Raw genomic sequence first — 16,695 nt, forward strand, 5'->3', positions numbered from 1 at the left:
AAACAGCATTGCCATGTGTCATCACTCAGCAAAGTCATTCCCAGATATTTAACCAAGAGACAAACATATGCCCAAAGATTTGTACATGAATGTTCATAGTAGCATTGCTCATAATAGCCCCAAACTAGTAACAATCCAAACGTCTGTCCATCAAAAGGAAAAAGAAAAAGCAAATCACATTACATCCATACAATGGAATACCAATCAGCAATACAAAGTGATCAACTATTGCCATATGCAATAACATGGATAAACCAGGGGGTGTCTAAGGCTGGGGATCGGGGAGAGGTCAACTGAAAAGAGACATGGGGAAACTTTAAGGGTGATGGAAGTGTTCTATGTTTTTACTGTGGTGATTACATAACTTTACACAATTACCAAAAGGCATCAAGCTGTACATTTTTTAAATGGGTGAATTTTATTTTATGTACATTAAACACTAATACAACTATAAAAACTTTATGGCAAAAAAAAAAAAACACACACAGAATCAAGAAGCAGAAATTAATGAGGTAGGAAATAGAAAAACAGTTGACTCCATAAATCAAATTCCTAGTTTAAAAAAATACCGAACTGTATGCTTAAAAATGATTAAAATAGTGAATTCTGTTATGTATATTTTATCACAGTAAAAAGAATAAAATCAACAAAGCAATAGCTGACTCGATAAACAAAGAGGGGAGAAAAGAGGACAAATACAAAATAAGAAATGGTCAAGGGAAGGTGCATTGAAACAAAAGAAATTAAAAAATAAAAATGATATTGCAGATCTCTATGAAGATAAATCTGCAAACAAAGATGAAATAAATAATTTCTCATGAAACACAGATGATTAAAACTGATCCCAATAGAGAAAGAGAGCCTTAACAAGTTGTTTTCTATGGAATAAACAGATACTTATTTCAGAAGTTAAGGTTGTTTCAAGATTACAAAATCCATTAATACACAATATTAATAACGTAAGAGAGGAAAAATCATGATTATCTCCAGAGATGCTGAAAACCTTTGAAAATTTGCAACACCATACCTATTATTGCTACTGTCATGTTTGCCAAATGATGTTTTCCTATTTCCATTATTCTTTCTACATTTATTAGTTGGAATTCTCCTGAAAAAAGCTTTCCTTCTCTCTAAATATTACACATTAGGGGTGCCTGGGTGGCTCAGTTGGTTGAGCATCCAGCTCTTGATTTTGTCTCGGATCACGATCCAGTCGTGGGATTGAGCCCTGTGTTGGGCTCTGAGCTAAGTGTGGAGCCTGCTTGGGATTCTCTCTCTTTCTCTCTCTCTCTCTCTCTCTCTCTCTCTCTCTCTCTCTCCGTCCCCCCTCCCCTCTTGTGCTCTCTCTAAAATAAAAATTTAAAAATAATTACACATTATATCATTTGGATCCATAGATTTTTATTTTATCCTATGGACTGTAATCTTTTATTATAACTTATTTCATTGCTCAAATTGTCTCATATTTGGCCAATGGGTGCTAAAATTAGTGGAAGAATGTATTATGCAGAAGTATGATGAGAAAATTTACATAGTGTCAAGATATTTCCCCATAAGATAATTATATATCATAAAGAGGAAAAAACAGTCACTTTATAATGGAAAAATCTGGCAGACATCACCTTAAACCAAGTGATCAAAGTTAACATCACCGGTAAGGGTAAGGTAAGGGTAAGGTACAAATAATATACCTCCTGATATAATGCACTGAGGACACAAGACTTTGACTTTGGTATTATTTTCGCTAAACATGTTACAACCTGAATTTAATCACAAAGAATTTAAGACAAACTCAAATTGAGGGGTGATCTACAAAATAACTGGCTAGCACTCTAAAAGTAAAGGCAATGTGTGATTCTGGATTGGATCTTAGACCAGAAATAGACTATCAATGGGATAATTGGTAAAATTTGAGTAAGCTGAGTAAGTGTAATATTTATTTTGTTTCCTGATTATATTGATGTTAGTATCTTAGTTCTAATGATTGTATATGGTTATGGAAGATGTCCGATTTTGGAGATCTCCATGAATTCATATGGAAATCCTCTGTATGACTGTTACAATGTTTTGTGAGCTCTGAATTTATTTCAAAATGAAGTTTAAAATATATATACGTATATATAACCTAATACTCTGAAGTTCCCTTCTGGCCGACTCTTCTGCCATCTGTGAAGCTCGCAATTTCTCTTCACACTGATCCTTTTCAGATTGTCTGCAGACATCATGTTCCACTTTCATTTTTTCTAAATCCGCTAATCTGTTCTCAAGCTCTAGCCTAAAACAACAGATGATAATTATGTTAGAAGAACTACAATAACGATGATATGACAGCAAAATGTTTTCATTTACAAGAAGACTGAACACAAAGTAAGGTAATTAAGTACTTACTTTTCATCTTGTAATATCACGAGTTTTTGATAACCTTCTTCCTTGGCAGCTTGTACTTTACGTATTAATTCACGATCCTTTTCTACTAGGAGTGCTTTGTGGTGTTCAACAGCTGACTTGAGAATTTCATTGTCTGACTGTAACCCTAACATTTTTTGAAGGAAAAAAAATATGCTGCATTCAATGTTATTAAGATGAAAAGTCATAACAGCAAGCATCCATAAACTGATTAAGACAATTAAAAGAGCATAGAAAGTGAGTCTGGATATATATTCTCGAAGATCTTTAAATCTTTATTGATTGGGGCGCCTGGGTGGCGCAGTCGGTTAAGCGTCCAACTTCAGCCAGGTCACGATCTCGCGGTCCGTGAGTTCGAGCCCCGCGTCAGGCTCTGGGCTGATGGCTCGGAGCCTGGAGCCTGTTTCCGATTCTGTGTCTCCCTCTCTCTCTGCCCCTCCCCCGTTCATGCTCTGTCTCTCTCTGTCCCAAAAATAACTAAAAAACGTTGAAAAAAAATAAAAAATTAAAAATAAATAAATAAATAAATAAATAAATAAATAAAAATAAATCTTTATTGATAAACCTTATGAAACAGACTAAAACTCAGAGCTAACCATCCTCTCCATTCACACACACTTTAATAAAAGACTATATTTACTCACTTGACTCTTGAGAGCTGGGGACATCAACCCAGATGATATCAAAAGAGATATATAATACTTCACTTCTAAAAGGGTTCTGTAATCTTAGCCCCACAGATAGCATCATCATAAAGCTGGCTGGAAGTAGTATAAAAAATCACAGAAACCTTAAAAACCTATCATTCTAACAGAACTGTCAGGTTTCTGGTAGAAATACAAATTAGAAACTTTCAAGTTTATCCAATGAATTCACAAATTTTCCTTGTATTGATATGGCAAGTATTTTGCACATGGAATAACTAAAATAAATTCATACCTAACTCAAGTTTAAAAAGAATGCAGAACTAAATCATAAACTCTTGAAGTTCCTAAGAAACGTTACTCCCTAACTCTATGGAAACCCATCAATCAATATCAAATAGAAATAAATGATGAAAACACTAATTCATCATAAGCTCTGTCTGAAACTACAGACATCAGTTCAACTAAAGACCCACTTGAGGAAAGTTACAGGCCAAAGGGAGCTTATTTAAACACCTTTTAAGAAAAGTCAGGGGCGGGGGGGAAAAAAAGGAAAGTCAGAAATAGCATAATTCTGAGGAATCATGAAGAGAAGGGCATTCTAAGACTAAAGTGGAACTTAAAATAAGCCTAGGCTAAAGTAGGCTCAATAACAAGCCTACTATCTACATAAAAAACAGAAATTGGGTCTGGAACCCACCTATCTTCCTTACATTCTTTAGACTCAAAATGGTCTGGGACTAATAATCACATGATCTAAATAGATTCAAAATTATAAACCCAGAAAGTATGGATTCCCATTTGTAAAGTCTCATTTAAGTATTAATCAAGTAAATGACATAAACATAAGATTTTTTTAAAAGCTAGATCACAAAATGAACATTCAACATAAATAAAAATAATCCATATGTGCTCTAAGATTAAAATTCAATCTGAAAATAAAAATTCAGTTTGATCTATTTTAATAATTTGAGTTTATATATAAAAATAATAGTAAAAAGCATGGGAAATCATATATTACCATTCAGTTCACTTTGAATCTTATTCCTTTCTCTTTCTAGCTCACTCTTAGCTCTTGCTGCCTCCAGTTTGATGTCTGTTATTTCTAGTTTGTTTGAATGTTTAAGTTCTTTTACCTGTTGATAATCAGAAATTGAAATTACTATAGGCCATTAACTGTTACCCAAAAACATCAGTAGAAATGAGAAAATGTTTTGGTAGCAGGGTGTACAGTGTAAGTATACCTTCCAAGAGAGAAGGTGCTTCAGTGCCTTGAACAGTATTTGGTATTAAGAAAACAGTCTTTTCCTAACAAAACTCAGTTATTTCTTTACAGATACCTGGGTGGGGGTCATCTGGCTCAATCTTGCTTTAAAAGGTTTAACTGCAAGTACCTAAAATCCAGTAGTCAATGACTGGCTGAAACCTCCCTTTAAAAAAAGTGCTGGTGACATGAAGCCTTTCTAGGTATAAGGAACAGCATATAAGAAGTTATATAGGTGTAGCATTACATAGTATGCTTGGAAAACAATGAGCAATGTGTTATAGTTAGAGCAAAGGAAGGTATGAAATATGTGGAGTGGCAGGAAGTAAACTTTATATGCCATTGCAAAGGTCTGTGTATCCTGTTAGCTACTGAAGGTGGCACAGTCAACTTTGTTTCAGAAAATTAACTCTAGATGCAAATTAAGATTACGAAACTGAAGGTAAGGAAACAATTAAGAGGCAAAGGACTGACAAAGGGGACAAGAAGGAAGAATAAATTGAATTCGGTGATTAAATAATGTGTGTGTGTCTGTGCGTGCGTACGTGCATGTGTGTGTGTGGCAGTGGGTAGAACAAATATAAAATCTATCTAATTTAAACTTTTACTGCCCAAACCCGATTCTGTTAAAGCCCTGAGTGAATGGAAATAATTGTCAATATTTTCCATATAATTAACCTATCACATACCAGTTTTTAGTTTTCAATGAGACATCCCTTTTGAAAGTTGAATGATTCTAGTTCATAAGTAGTATTCATTCATTCATTCAATAAATATTTACTGAGCACTTATTATGTGCTCTAGCAGTGTTTTAGGAGCTGGGGTTACAGAAACAAACAAGAAAGCTTATTAGTCTCTTCCAATTATCTGCACTACTCTCTAATATTTTCCATATCCTTTCCCTATGATAAGGTGCTTCTAAAGTTAGTCTTATAGTTAATCCCATAATAAAGATTTAACCAATACAGACATAAAAATTAGATAAACCTGTACTCTGACATATTACACTAATGCATGAAACTACGAAATAAGAGTAGAAAACCACAAATATATACATGCCAAATATGCAAAACAGAAGACGGTGGGAACAGAAGACTAAAGGATAATTTACTTGAGTGCAACAGAAATCTATAAAAATTAAAGATGGGAGTTAGAAACAAATCAGTAAGAGCTCCTAGAGCTAAAGAGGGGAAGAACAAGAAATAGAAATGTCTTACCAAAAGAGATTCCATCTATGAAAGGTCTTAAAAACATAAGGAATGGTTTGGCCAAAATCCAAAGAAACAGACAAGCAAGTACTGGGCTACCTTTGTACTGCTAACCACATTTAAGATGCACGCTTCCAAATTAACTTATCGATTTTTTAAATGATACTACATAAAATGAATACAGTGTGCTGACATAAGGTTTTTAAACATTTCTGAAGCTCTTTTCGATGAAAGCAAGTCTCACAGAAACTACATGAAAGCAGCTAAGAAACTGCATTTATCTTGATAGCTTAAACTTTCTGTAGACTGGGCTTTACTATATTAAAATTTCATGGACAGAATTTAAACCATAATTGTTTTAAAATTTTGGAGAAATATAACTACAGTGAAAATCCAATTTCTATAACAAATGAAATTATAGCCTGCTATTATATACTAACTGTAAAAGGTTAAGAATGACATAGCAGTTAATTAACAAACCACATTGTAGCCTCTCTAAATAAGAGGTGGAAAATTACAGCCATCTTATTTTGCATAAACTTGATTCATTTCAACAAGAACTACTATGAAATCTATAAAAAAGAAAACTATTTCTTAATTCATTTCACCCTGAGATATACCGAAATGAGAAGATATTTTTCAACTAAACTATAATTATTGAAACTGAAAGAATTCTAGACAGGAAGTCAAACAAGTAAAGTCTGTCTTCAGGCCTACTTTTATTATTCAACTAGTGGTATATGCTCAGGCAAAGTATTTGTCATCTCGCATTCACATTTATTCATCTATGGACCTATATGAGTTTAAGCTTTCCTTTAGTGCCACATTTCTATGATCCTAACGTAATGAATGCACTTATACTAGGAGTAAGTATTACATAGCTATGACAGTAGCACATTCTGTAAGTAATCTGAACCAGATCCCAACTAGTCATAATAAACTTTTCTTTCTGACTCTAAATCTCTGGTTCTTCACCTTCTTTGTGATCAGGTCTCAAAAGTCCTAGGAAAACTACAGATCTTTTCCTAAACAAAGTGTACAATGTTAAAATGTTACATATAATTTCAAGAGATGCAGAGTCTTCTAAAGCTCCCTTGGGCTAAGGTACCCTGTTTTTCCTTTTATTTTTCATAATATGTTTTCCATGCTAGCCTTCATGATGCCAATTTATTTAATGCTTTTGACACAACAGGAGCCAAGAATTCAGCCAAAAAATGCAAGTATGCCAAGAATTCAGAAAGTACTACCCAGTAAACTTTAAGAAATATAAACAATGGCAATAGTTTTACAGGGATTCAGAATCTGTTAAATTACACATACACATATACACAAAGACATGGAAGAAAATAATATATGTAAGCAAGAAAAATATGGTTGTAAAAAATGTATTACTCAAGAAGCCCCTGATGCAAATTCCACAAAGATGTGTGTACTTAAATTCTGATATTTTTCAGAGGTCTGAGATGGTGTGACCTCATTAATGTAGCTAATAAGGATAACTGTGTGGGATGATTTCCTTAAAACTGTATTTATGTTACTGGCATTCTAAAGATCAAATACTTCCTGAGGTAACCACAATTTATCTCATTGAATGTGAAATATCTTTAAGGTCACCATTTTCAGGCCATCTTTGGTAATACTTTTTAATCCAAGACACTGATAGTCATACGGACATAATTCTGTTCAAAACCCTAACATTTACAAATTTGAATAACTTAGACAAATACACCCCAGGTGCTCCTTTGCATTGCAAACAACCATTTGCTAGAGTTGCAAAATATTGATGAAAATTTCAAGTTGCAAAGAAAACTGTGACAATCGTGTTTGAAATATCATTCTAAAATTTATCCTTCCAATGAAATCTTTTTACATGCATGATTCTAAGTGAAAATTTGGTTTGTCTAAAGCTGAAGGGTGGTTTTTAATATGCCATTTATATGCAAAAAATGCAAGTATGCCTTTAAAAAGGCAACTCTTAGCAATACTAGAATTGGAAGAAAGGCATGAGAGAACTTCCTAAATTTACTTGTTTGTGTTTTGCATCTATTTCTTTGTATACTCTATCATTGTAGAAATTCAATGTATACCTCTCAATATGTACACATCTGAATGTATAAATAATCTACTTAGGTTAATCAGGAAGCAATTATATTATTAATTTATTTTCCAGTAGGGCTTACACAACTTTAGGAAGCTGAAAGAGTTCCTAGGGATGACCTACAACAATGTTTCATTTCATCTATGAGGAAACTTGCCTAAAGTTCCACACACAGTTATTGACACAGTGAGGAACGAAACTAGTCAATGGGTTCACAGTTCTGTGTTGTAACATTTTCTTATTTAAGGACATCATTGGTGTAAAATCACTGCCATTACTTTCATCACCAGCTACTATTTACTTCATTCAATACTATCATTAATCTTAGAAAAATCCTGTAAGAGGCAGGCATTGTTCCCACTTAAAAGTTAAGCAAATCAGGGCGCCTGGGTGGCGCAGTCGGTTAAGCGTCCGACTTCAGCCAGGTCACGATCTCGCGGTCCGTGAGTTCGAGCCCCGCGTCAGGCTCTGGGCTGATGGCTGGGAGCCTGGAGCCTGTTTCCGATTCTGTGTCTCCCTCTCTCTCTGCCCCTCCCCCGTTCATGCTCTGTCTCTCTCTGTCCCAAAAATAAATAAAAAACGTTGAAAAAAAATTTAAAAAAAAAAAAAAAAGTTAAGCAAATCAGAAGTTTACATAGGTGATGAATGAGATAAATGAGCCAGGATCAAAAGATAGATTTATCGGATTCAGAGCCCACAGACTTTTCCACTGCACTTCAGTACCTCCTCCAAAATGACCAATTTTGGCTAGACTAGAAGACTACACTTGAATCAAAGTATTTCAACAATTAAAAATCCTCCTGCCTTAATTTTCACTTCTTCTGTCTAGCATCAGCCATGTCTAACGAATTAAATGACACACCGGCTACAAAACCACTTTGTAAACTGTAAAGTATAAAAATTCAAACAAAAATTTTAAATGTCACTACATATATAATCTGCAAACATGAAAGAGTATGTGTTTGCCATGGAAAAAACCGGGTAGACTATCTCCCAAGGGAGGCATCTAATACATCTAGTATTATGGTTTATGGACTTTCAGGCACAGAAATGACCACTCTCAAGGTTAGATTCACATTAATAAAATTTATAAAGACTGATCTATAAAATCAGAATGTCAGTTACAGTAACTGTGAGAAAAAATTATAATGGATATTAGAACACTCTAAGTCTAAAGGACCAGCGGGCATTTTCTCCCTGTAGACAAAATTACATTGGAAGTCAAATAACAGAAAGTTGTTTGGTGATCATACAATCAGAACAAATGGAATGAAATGAATTGCTATTTTCACGCTTACTAATTAAAACAGATGGGTATATTCCTTTCCACACTAAGAATTATCTCTTCAATGAGACTGGAATCCTTACATCCTACTCACTAAAATTCAATCTTCCCTCTGTCATAAACAGTGCCTAAGTCTTCTTAAGTAATTCCTTGGCCAAGGAATTTATGATGAATACATTACTTCTTTAGATAAACTCATTTCTATTAGAGGCTACAGTAAATTCCTTCTGGTCTGGGAGCCATTTTGTTTTTTAAGGTAATTTTACCTGAACTCTGCTCTGCTCTGATGGAAAATACTTGATTGCATGGATTGAGAAACCAGACTTATTTCCTAGATTTTAAAATACCCCCAAGTACTACCATTAATAATAGCTAATATTTGGGGTGATTATCTATTAGACCTTTTGCTAAGTGCTTTATGCATAATGTTGCATTTAATCTTTGCCATACTCTCTAAGGTAGATATCAGCCTTGCTTTATAAAGAAAAACACTAAAATTTTCAGAGAGAAAGTAAATTGGCTCAAGGTCACACAGTTAGTAAGGAAAAGAAATGAAAGCTGAATCTAGTCTGTCTGACTCCAGAGCTGATACTGTTATTCACCACAGTTTTCTACAAGATACTTTTATCACTGCTATCCTATTTCTGGTTACCAGATTCCTCATATATACTGCATGTGAGGGAGAAAAAACTAAGTTCCTGAGAAAACTTAGTATATAAAAGATGTGCAAACCATTATATATATTCTTTTAAAAATAACATAAATGCAGGGGCACCTGGGTGGTTCGGCCAGTTGAGTGCTTCAGCTTTACCGTTGGGCACATGAGTTCAAGTTCCAAGTTGGGCTCTGGGCTGACAGCTCAGAGCCTGGAACCTGCTTCAGATTCTGTGTCTCCCTCTCTCTCTGCCCCTCCCCTGCTTGCACGTGCATACGTGCACACGCTCTCTCTCTCACACACAAAAAAATCAACATTAAAAAAAAACATTTTTAAATAATATAAATGCAGACCATGCTGCTGTTATTAATTTACTCACTTAACAAATATTGAGTGGCTTGTGTGCCAGCACTGTTCCAGGAGCTGGAGATACAAGGAATAACAAAAGCAATGTCCCTACTCTTAATGCTGATATTTGGTCGAAAGAAAAGGGGGTGGGAAAGGACACGAGAGACAAAAAATTAACAAATATAAATACATATCAAATGGTGTTAAGAGCTACGAAGAAAAATAAAGCAGATAAGGAAGACAGACAGTGAGGCAGGAAGAGGCAAGATGGTATTTTACAAAGTGAAGAGAAGGCAGGCCTCTCTGATAACGTGCCGTGAGAAAGCAATCTATGAGGACGTGAGGGAAGACTACGTCTGGCAGGCAAGTGCCAAAGCCCTAACACAGAAGTCAGTAAGAGTGAAAAGAAGGCCAGTGAGGCCAGAGCAAAGTGAACAGGAGGGAAAATGGACTGTGAGGCCGTGGAAAGACTGCAGAGGCCAGATTACGCAGAGCTCTGAATGGGCAGAGAGTTAGGGGGCTATTATAAAAATCGAACCTCAAGAAATCATGGCTGAGACAAGAGTGGTCACAGAAGAGGTGGCAGAAATTGATCACATTCTGAATGTACTGGAAGGTAGCATGACAACATAAAAAGAGATCTCGATACAGAGAAGTAAAGTATTAAAATACAAAATTTCTTTGCCATTATGCAGTATCAAGCATTCTAAAGAATGAAGTACAAACATAAGATGACTTACTTTACTGGTCAATGTATTTATTTCCCGTTCAGCTTTATGCAATTTACTAATTAAAACAGTATTTTGTTCGTTGATTGATTGTAGCTCTTTTTCCAAGCGTTCAGCCTGTAGTTTAGCTGACTGTTTTTCAGCCTTTAATTAAAAAAATTTTTTTTAATTTATTCATAAATGTTGGAATTGTATAAAAATAAGCACTATTTTAAATATATGTGTAATCATACTAGCCCCAACTACTCAAAACCTCATCAATACTAACATGCACCAAAACAACAAGAGTTTCCTCAAAGTAACTGGTAGAATTAAAATGAATGATATTTGCTCCTGGAAATATGTAACAAGAGCATCTACACAAATGACATTATCAACAGCCACCACCAAAATACAACTCACAAACTTCTCTCATGAGAGTGTACCTCTGTGTACTCGACACCTATTTACTCTTCTTGCTGACATAATTCGAACAAACATTTTGGGGGTTTCAATGTATCTCAGAAATATAAAAGTATATTAGAAAGTAGAAGAAAGGGCTCATTTGCAGTAGTAGGTGAGAGCAAAAACTCTGAAAATCAAGGGAGATTAAAAAAAAGAGAGACTTAAGAATTCAAAATTCTCAATCTGGAGCCTCTGGAAGTATGAACAAAGAGCTCAATAGCTCTTGATCCCATCACATAATAAAGATTCTTAAGTCTGTAAATTTTCGAGAAAATTTCTGGTTGGTAACAGTCATAGTACTCTTTAACTTGAAAATGAAAACTAAATGCTTTTTAAAAATATTTCCACTCAAAATAGTTAAAATGTTTGACATTTAAAAAATAAGCTTCACGGTTTTATAAGATCTCATTTCCTATATATCTTAAATACGATAAGCATATATTCAGGGGCACCTGGGTGGCTCAGTCAGTTAAGTGTCCGGCTTCGGCTCAGGTCATGATCTCACGGTTTGTGGGTTCAAGCCCCATGTTGGGCTCTGTGCTGACAGCTCAGAACCTGGAACCTGCTTCAGACCCTGTGTCTCCCTCTCTCTCTGCCCCTTTCCTGCTCGCCCTCTGTCTCTCTCAAAAATAAATAAACATTAAAAATAAAAATTTTAAAGAGTATATTCAACAAGTAATTCAGAAAAAACTATTTTCCTCAAATATAAAATGATAGTCTTTGGGCAAGCACAATGATAGCCAAAAAAAAAAAAAAAATCAAAGAAGAAAAAATGCTTCTTCTCATGTGCTTATTCTCATTTCATCTGACAAATGATAAAATTAACTCTTTGAAAGTGTCACAAATGAACCTCCCATCTTTTGTAATCATTGAACTTGTCCTGAAAATCAGCACTCCAAATGACCTCAATAAAAAGCTCTGCATTGAGATCAAACACTGTATTCAATTGCAATCATCCACTTACTCAGTCACTATAAATACATTAATACTGGAAAGGTAGCAACATAAAAGTCTCATTTTGAACTGCCTCATGTCTAAGGTCCAATGATACAATTTTAGTTCAGGAAACCAATAAATACTGTCAGAAGCTTCATCAAAAAATAAAAAGATGACTTCTATTCTTCAAAACATATCAATATTTTGGCTGTACCCAGTTTTTTGGCTGAAAAAAAAAACACTATTTTGCTAGATGCCCACTAATTCCCTACAAGTCTAATCATTTCACAACTATTCTAAACACACACACACACACACACACACTTTGGATTGCTCAAAATAAATCAAAACTAGTTTTTGATTGCTCAAAACTAGTATATTTGCTATATGTTAGACACTAAAAACCAGGAAAAGTAAGCATACCTAAACAAGGTGGTTAAGGGATCCAGAATATGTCATCGTGGCATAAAAATTATTTTGAGCTGAAGGCATTTGATAATCAATAGACACAGGAAAACGTTTTTCCCCGAACTCCTCTCTGCTACCAAAAACCAGAGCCACCAAAAAGAATTATAAATCCCCTTGTCTGGGTTTTATAGCCAGTGAAGACTGACTCCTATTTAGGGAGAAGGATAAAAAATCACCTATACAGACACTGTCACAAAACTGTCATATCTCCCATCTATTTTCCGAAGGGCCTGTTTATCTTTCCTAAAAGTCATTTGTGTTCCCCTAAGTGCCTTTTGTCCCCGTCTCGTTTCCCTATTAAGATGGTATGCAGGGTCACCTGGGTGGCTGCGTCAGCTAAGCCTTTGACTTCAGCTCAGATCATGACCTCACAGTTTGGTTCAGGAATTCAAGCCCTGCATCAGGCTCTCAGTGCAGAGCCTGCTTCAGATCCTGTTTCCCTCTCTCTCTCTGCCCCTTCCCTGCACTCTCTCTCTCTCAAAAATAAATATTTTTTATTTTTATTTATTTAAAAAAAAATTTTTTTTTTTACATTTATTTATTTTTGAGAGGCAGAGACAGAACGTGAGTAAGGGAGAGGCAGAGACAGAGAGAGACAGAATCAGAAGCAGGCTCCAGGCTCTGAGCTGTCAGCACAGAGCCCGACGCGGGGCTCGAACCCACGAACCATGAGATCATGACCTGAGCCAAAGTCAGACACTTAACCGACTGAGCCACCCAGGCGCCCCAAAAATAAATATTTTTTAAAAGGATGACACGCAAGCCCCAAATTCTACCACTTTGAGCCACATTTTTTCTGTGAACTCCTGTTTACTTACATAAATATCCATCTTTTCTCTTGTTAACCTATTGTCAGTTTAATTCACAATCCCCAATCACTGAAACTAAGAGTATAAGGAAAGTTTTCCTCTCAAACAATGGAAACCAAGAATTTTCATAGAAGAATACCTCTAGGAGTACCAGCCTAGCTCTGCCAGCTCTTATATTTCTCTAACAAACTCAGGAAAATAGTTCACTAAAGACTTACATGCATTAGTACCAGGTTGTATTGTATTACTCTGGCAAGAAGCTGTCATAAGATATAAAAGTATGGTATTTTTATTTAAACAGGTCTTTTGATTTTAATACCTTGAATCCCATGTAAGGAAATAACTATCCAGGAATAAATTGTTCCTTCTGGTTGGAGATGACTTTAATCCTCAGAAACTCAAATTTTGAAAATTTTGCATATTCTACTCTTTGGCATTTCAAGGGTTAAATCATTTTGGCTAGGTGTTTTGGCTCCCAAAGAATAAATAATCCCTTTGTAAATGTAGTAGCATAGCTATTGCTTATGAATCAATAGCTTTCTTCTTTACAAAAAGAATCTATACTCTTGGGACTCTACAAATGCATCAGCATTAGATTGGTAAGCATACATTTGTGCTCTAAAAATCAAAGGCTTGTCGATTGCACTTTCAAAAAAGTATGCCATACTCTACCGGGAAGCAATTAAAATCTTACCTCCAGGGATCTGACCGTAGCCTGTGTCTCAGCCAACTGCCGTACCTGAATTCTTTGGACATTTTCTACCTGAGCACCAGAATTTTCTTTTTCAGCCCTTAATTCGGCTACCTCAGCCTCTAAGCCTTTTACTTTCTGACATAAATGGACTTTTTCTCGAACAAGTTGTTCCATTCGTTTGCTGTCTCTTGTGGGATCAACACTAAGCAGTTGATTATGTAGTTCTTCTTTATCTTTCTCCAGTCCTGCAATCTAGTAATAATTTGAAAGAAAGCACAGAATCTTAAATTAGTGAATTTTCAGTCATGAATATGCTTTACACATCAGTAAATTAAAATTAAAAATTACACAATATGGAAGTTGAGGTGGTAAAAGCAAGTACAAAGGATAAAAACCTAAAATGTCACATTCTTCATTCTGTATTCAGCATGACTCAAATGTGAGGGCAAGGACCTTGTCCTATTTTCCCTCTATCTCCCCATGGTGTCCTCTAAGCACAGGGCTTCATCAGTTGCTAAAATTCAAAATTATAAATAATAGTATAAAAGTAATTAAAAATATGTCAAGTATTTTACAATTCATCAGAACATTATAAAGGGTTTATGCAAGATCAATATGCTGATTGCCACTAAGCTTTTCCTCACGTGACAATACTTGAGCTTTGTCTATACTAATAAAATTATCTATTTCAAGGCCACTTAATTCACAAAAAAGCTGCTTGTCTGTGTAAATACCTACAAATGTGACTGATGAGAGTTTTAAAATGACAGCTGAGAGTTTATTTAGGCCCTAGTTGCACTGATGGCCTAGTTCTTAATTATTAGATTCAAGAAAGACCTAAAAATTATTACTCCAGGGTATGTGGAAAAGTCACGGGAAAACAGGATGAACAGAAACACAAGTGGTCTTCTCATTCATACCAACCCTCACTGCCGGACCCCCCAGGCCTCCAAATCACGGAGTTTCACACTGCTTCCTAACCTCAGAGGCACTTCAGAGGCCCCTCACCTCCAGGAATCAGGGGCCAAGTTATCAGGGTAAAACTCATTCTTTCTCTTCCCTGATCTCCCCAACCACCATCACCACCAAATCTTTGTTAGCCAGAGCAACTCCTCTTTTTTAGTCTCTTTTTATATATGGGGTTTCTTCATGTGATTCAACTGAAAGGAGTCAGCTGTTTAAAGAAAAAAAACAAACAAAAAAAACCCGACTGCTCTTAACAACACTAGAGGTTGTCTGTAGCCAGGATGAGCCTAGAAGCCTCACTCTAACCCAAAAGGACTTAAAGTAACACTCTGCAACATGGGCAAAAGTGACCCAAGAGATGAATGATGGCTCACTTTGCTACTAATGAATCTAAGAAGTGTGAGAGCTCCACCACAGAGCAGAATCTGTTTTCCTCATCTCTAAAATGAGAGTATAGACTGAAGGCCCTCAAAAATCATTTTCAGTTTTAACATGCAGTGATTCCAATTTGGCTTCAGACACGTTGAATTAAAGATGTCAATGGGAAATACAGGTAGAGCTATCTAGCAGGAAAACACCATTTTTTTTCCCCAGAAAATAAAATTCATCATAGAAGGCAGCTATAAAATTCAGCCTCAAGCTTAACTAATTTAGTGTCTCTTTCCTATTTTTCCTCCCACCCTTTACATATAAACACTACCCCCCACAAGTTTGGTCCCTGACTACCTTTTTCCCTCCATATTCTCTGTGTGACTTTGTGCAAGTTACTTTTTCCACTTTGGCACCAAGTAAAATGAAGGTATTAAGCTGGCCATCTTTGAAATACAATTTAGCTTTTTGCATGAGGTAATTCAAATACAGTTTTAGTTTTAATGTGCTATACCAGAGATGTGGTGGCTGGCTCATCTAGGTCAAAGTCCAAGTGGAACTCAAGTTCAAACAATGGTGCCCTTTACTCAGTATTATGACCAAGTGCCAAGCTAAGTGCACTAGACATAAAATTGCATTTAGTAACAGTAACTTCTCTTGTCATCTTCATTTTACATGCAAGGTCAGACAGTTCATGTTCTTGACCAGCATGTTCCCTATATTATTGCTCTCTCCAATAGTTTTGAAAGTCATGTGTGTGATAGCTGACGTGATAGTTCAAACTATGGATGAAGCTGGCTAATAGCATAGTCACAATTAGATCCCACAATTGTAACTCCCAAACTAGAGCTCACTATCAAATCGTCCCTACGAAATCTGGTGATCATCGCCTTCTAATTTCTCTATTCGTTTATTCATTCATGTAACAAATATTTATTGCGCATTTACTATGTACTCAGGGCTGTTCTAGGTAGTAAGGATACATTACAAACCTAGCAGACAAGCAAATAATCACAAAACTGTGCCACCAAAGAGCTTATATTTAATCACCGCTATGATACTGCCCTTGCCCTAGTCATCAGGACACAGATCTTAGACATATCCTCAGCTTTTCCCTTTTCCTCCACTCTCAATCAGATTCACACTCAATCTTTCTTGATAGCCTTAATCTGTCGTACTCTCAATCCTTTCTCTAAATTTCCCAAAGGCTTTGTTTGAATTTCTCTTTTATGACATTTATCCAAATTTGCCCATATTGTTACCCTACATTTACTTCATTCTCTTCTAGAATATAAGCTTACCTGACAGGAAACATGACATATTAACCAATTTTACTTTTAAAAAATTGTTGAAGTAAAGGAAACAACAGAAAC

At 35.5% G+C, this 16,695-nt stretch overlaps 1 protein-coding gene across 4 annotated transcripts in view; it reads right to left on the reverse strand.

Annotated features, from left to right (window-relative positions):
- CEP83 (centrosomal protein 83) overlaps positions 1-16,695 on the reverse strand; it is a 120,357-nt gene that overhangs the window by 34,549 nt on the left and 69,113 nt on the right. For all 4 annotated transcript variants that reach the window (XM_007085624.3, XM_042992900.1, XM_042992899.1 and 1 more), the window contains 5 exons: positions 13,988-14,239; positions 10,649-10,780; positions 4,072-4,186; positions 2,389-2,533; positions 2,126-2,275 (listed from right to left, as the gene is read on the reverse strand). In XM_007085624.3, coding sequence (XP_007085686.2) covers positions 2,126-2,275; positions 2,389-2,533; positions 4,072-4,186; positions 10,649-10,780; positions 13,988-14,239 — 794 coding nt within the window. The remainder of the gene's footprint in view (positions 1-2,125; positions 2,276-2,388; positions 2,534-4,071; positions 4,187-10,648; positions 10,781-13,987; positions 14,240-16,695) is intronic.

This window comes from Panthera tigris, chromosome B4 (assembly GCF_018350195.1).
Source record: "Panthera tigris isolate Pti1 chromosome B4, P.tigris_Pti1_mat1.1, whole genome shotgun sequence".
In the NCBI taxonomy this organism is placed as follows: Eukaryota; Metazoa; Chordata; class Mammalia; order Carnivora; family Felidae; genus Panthera; species Panthera tigris.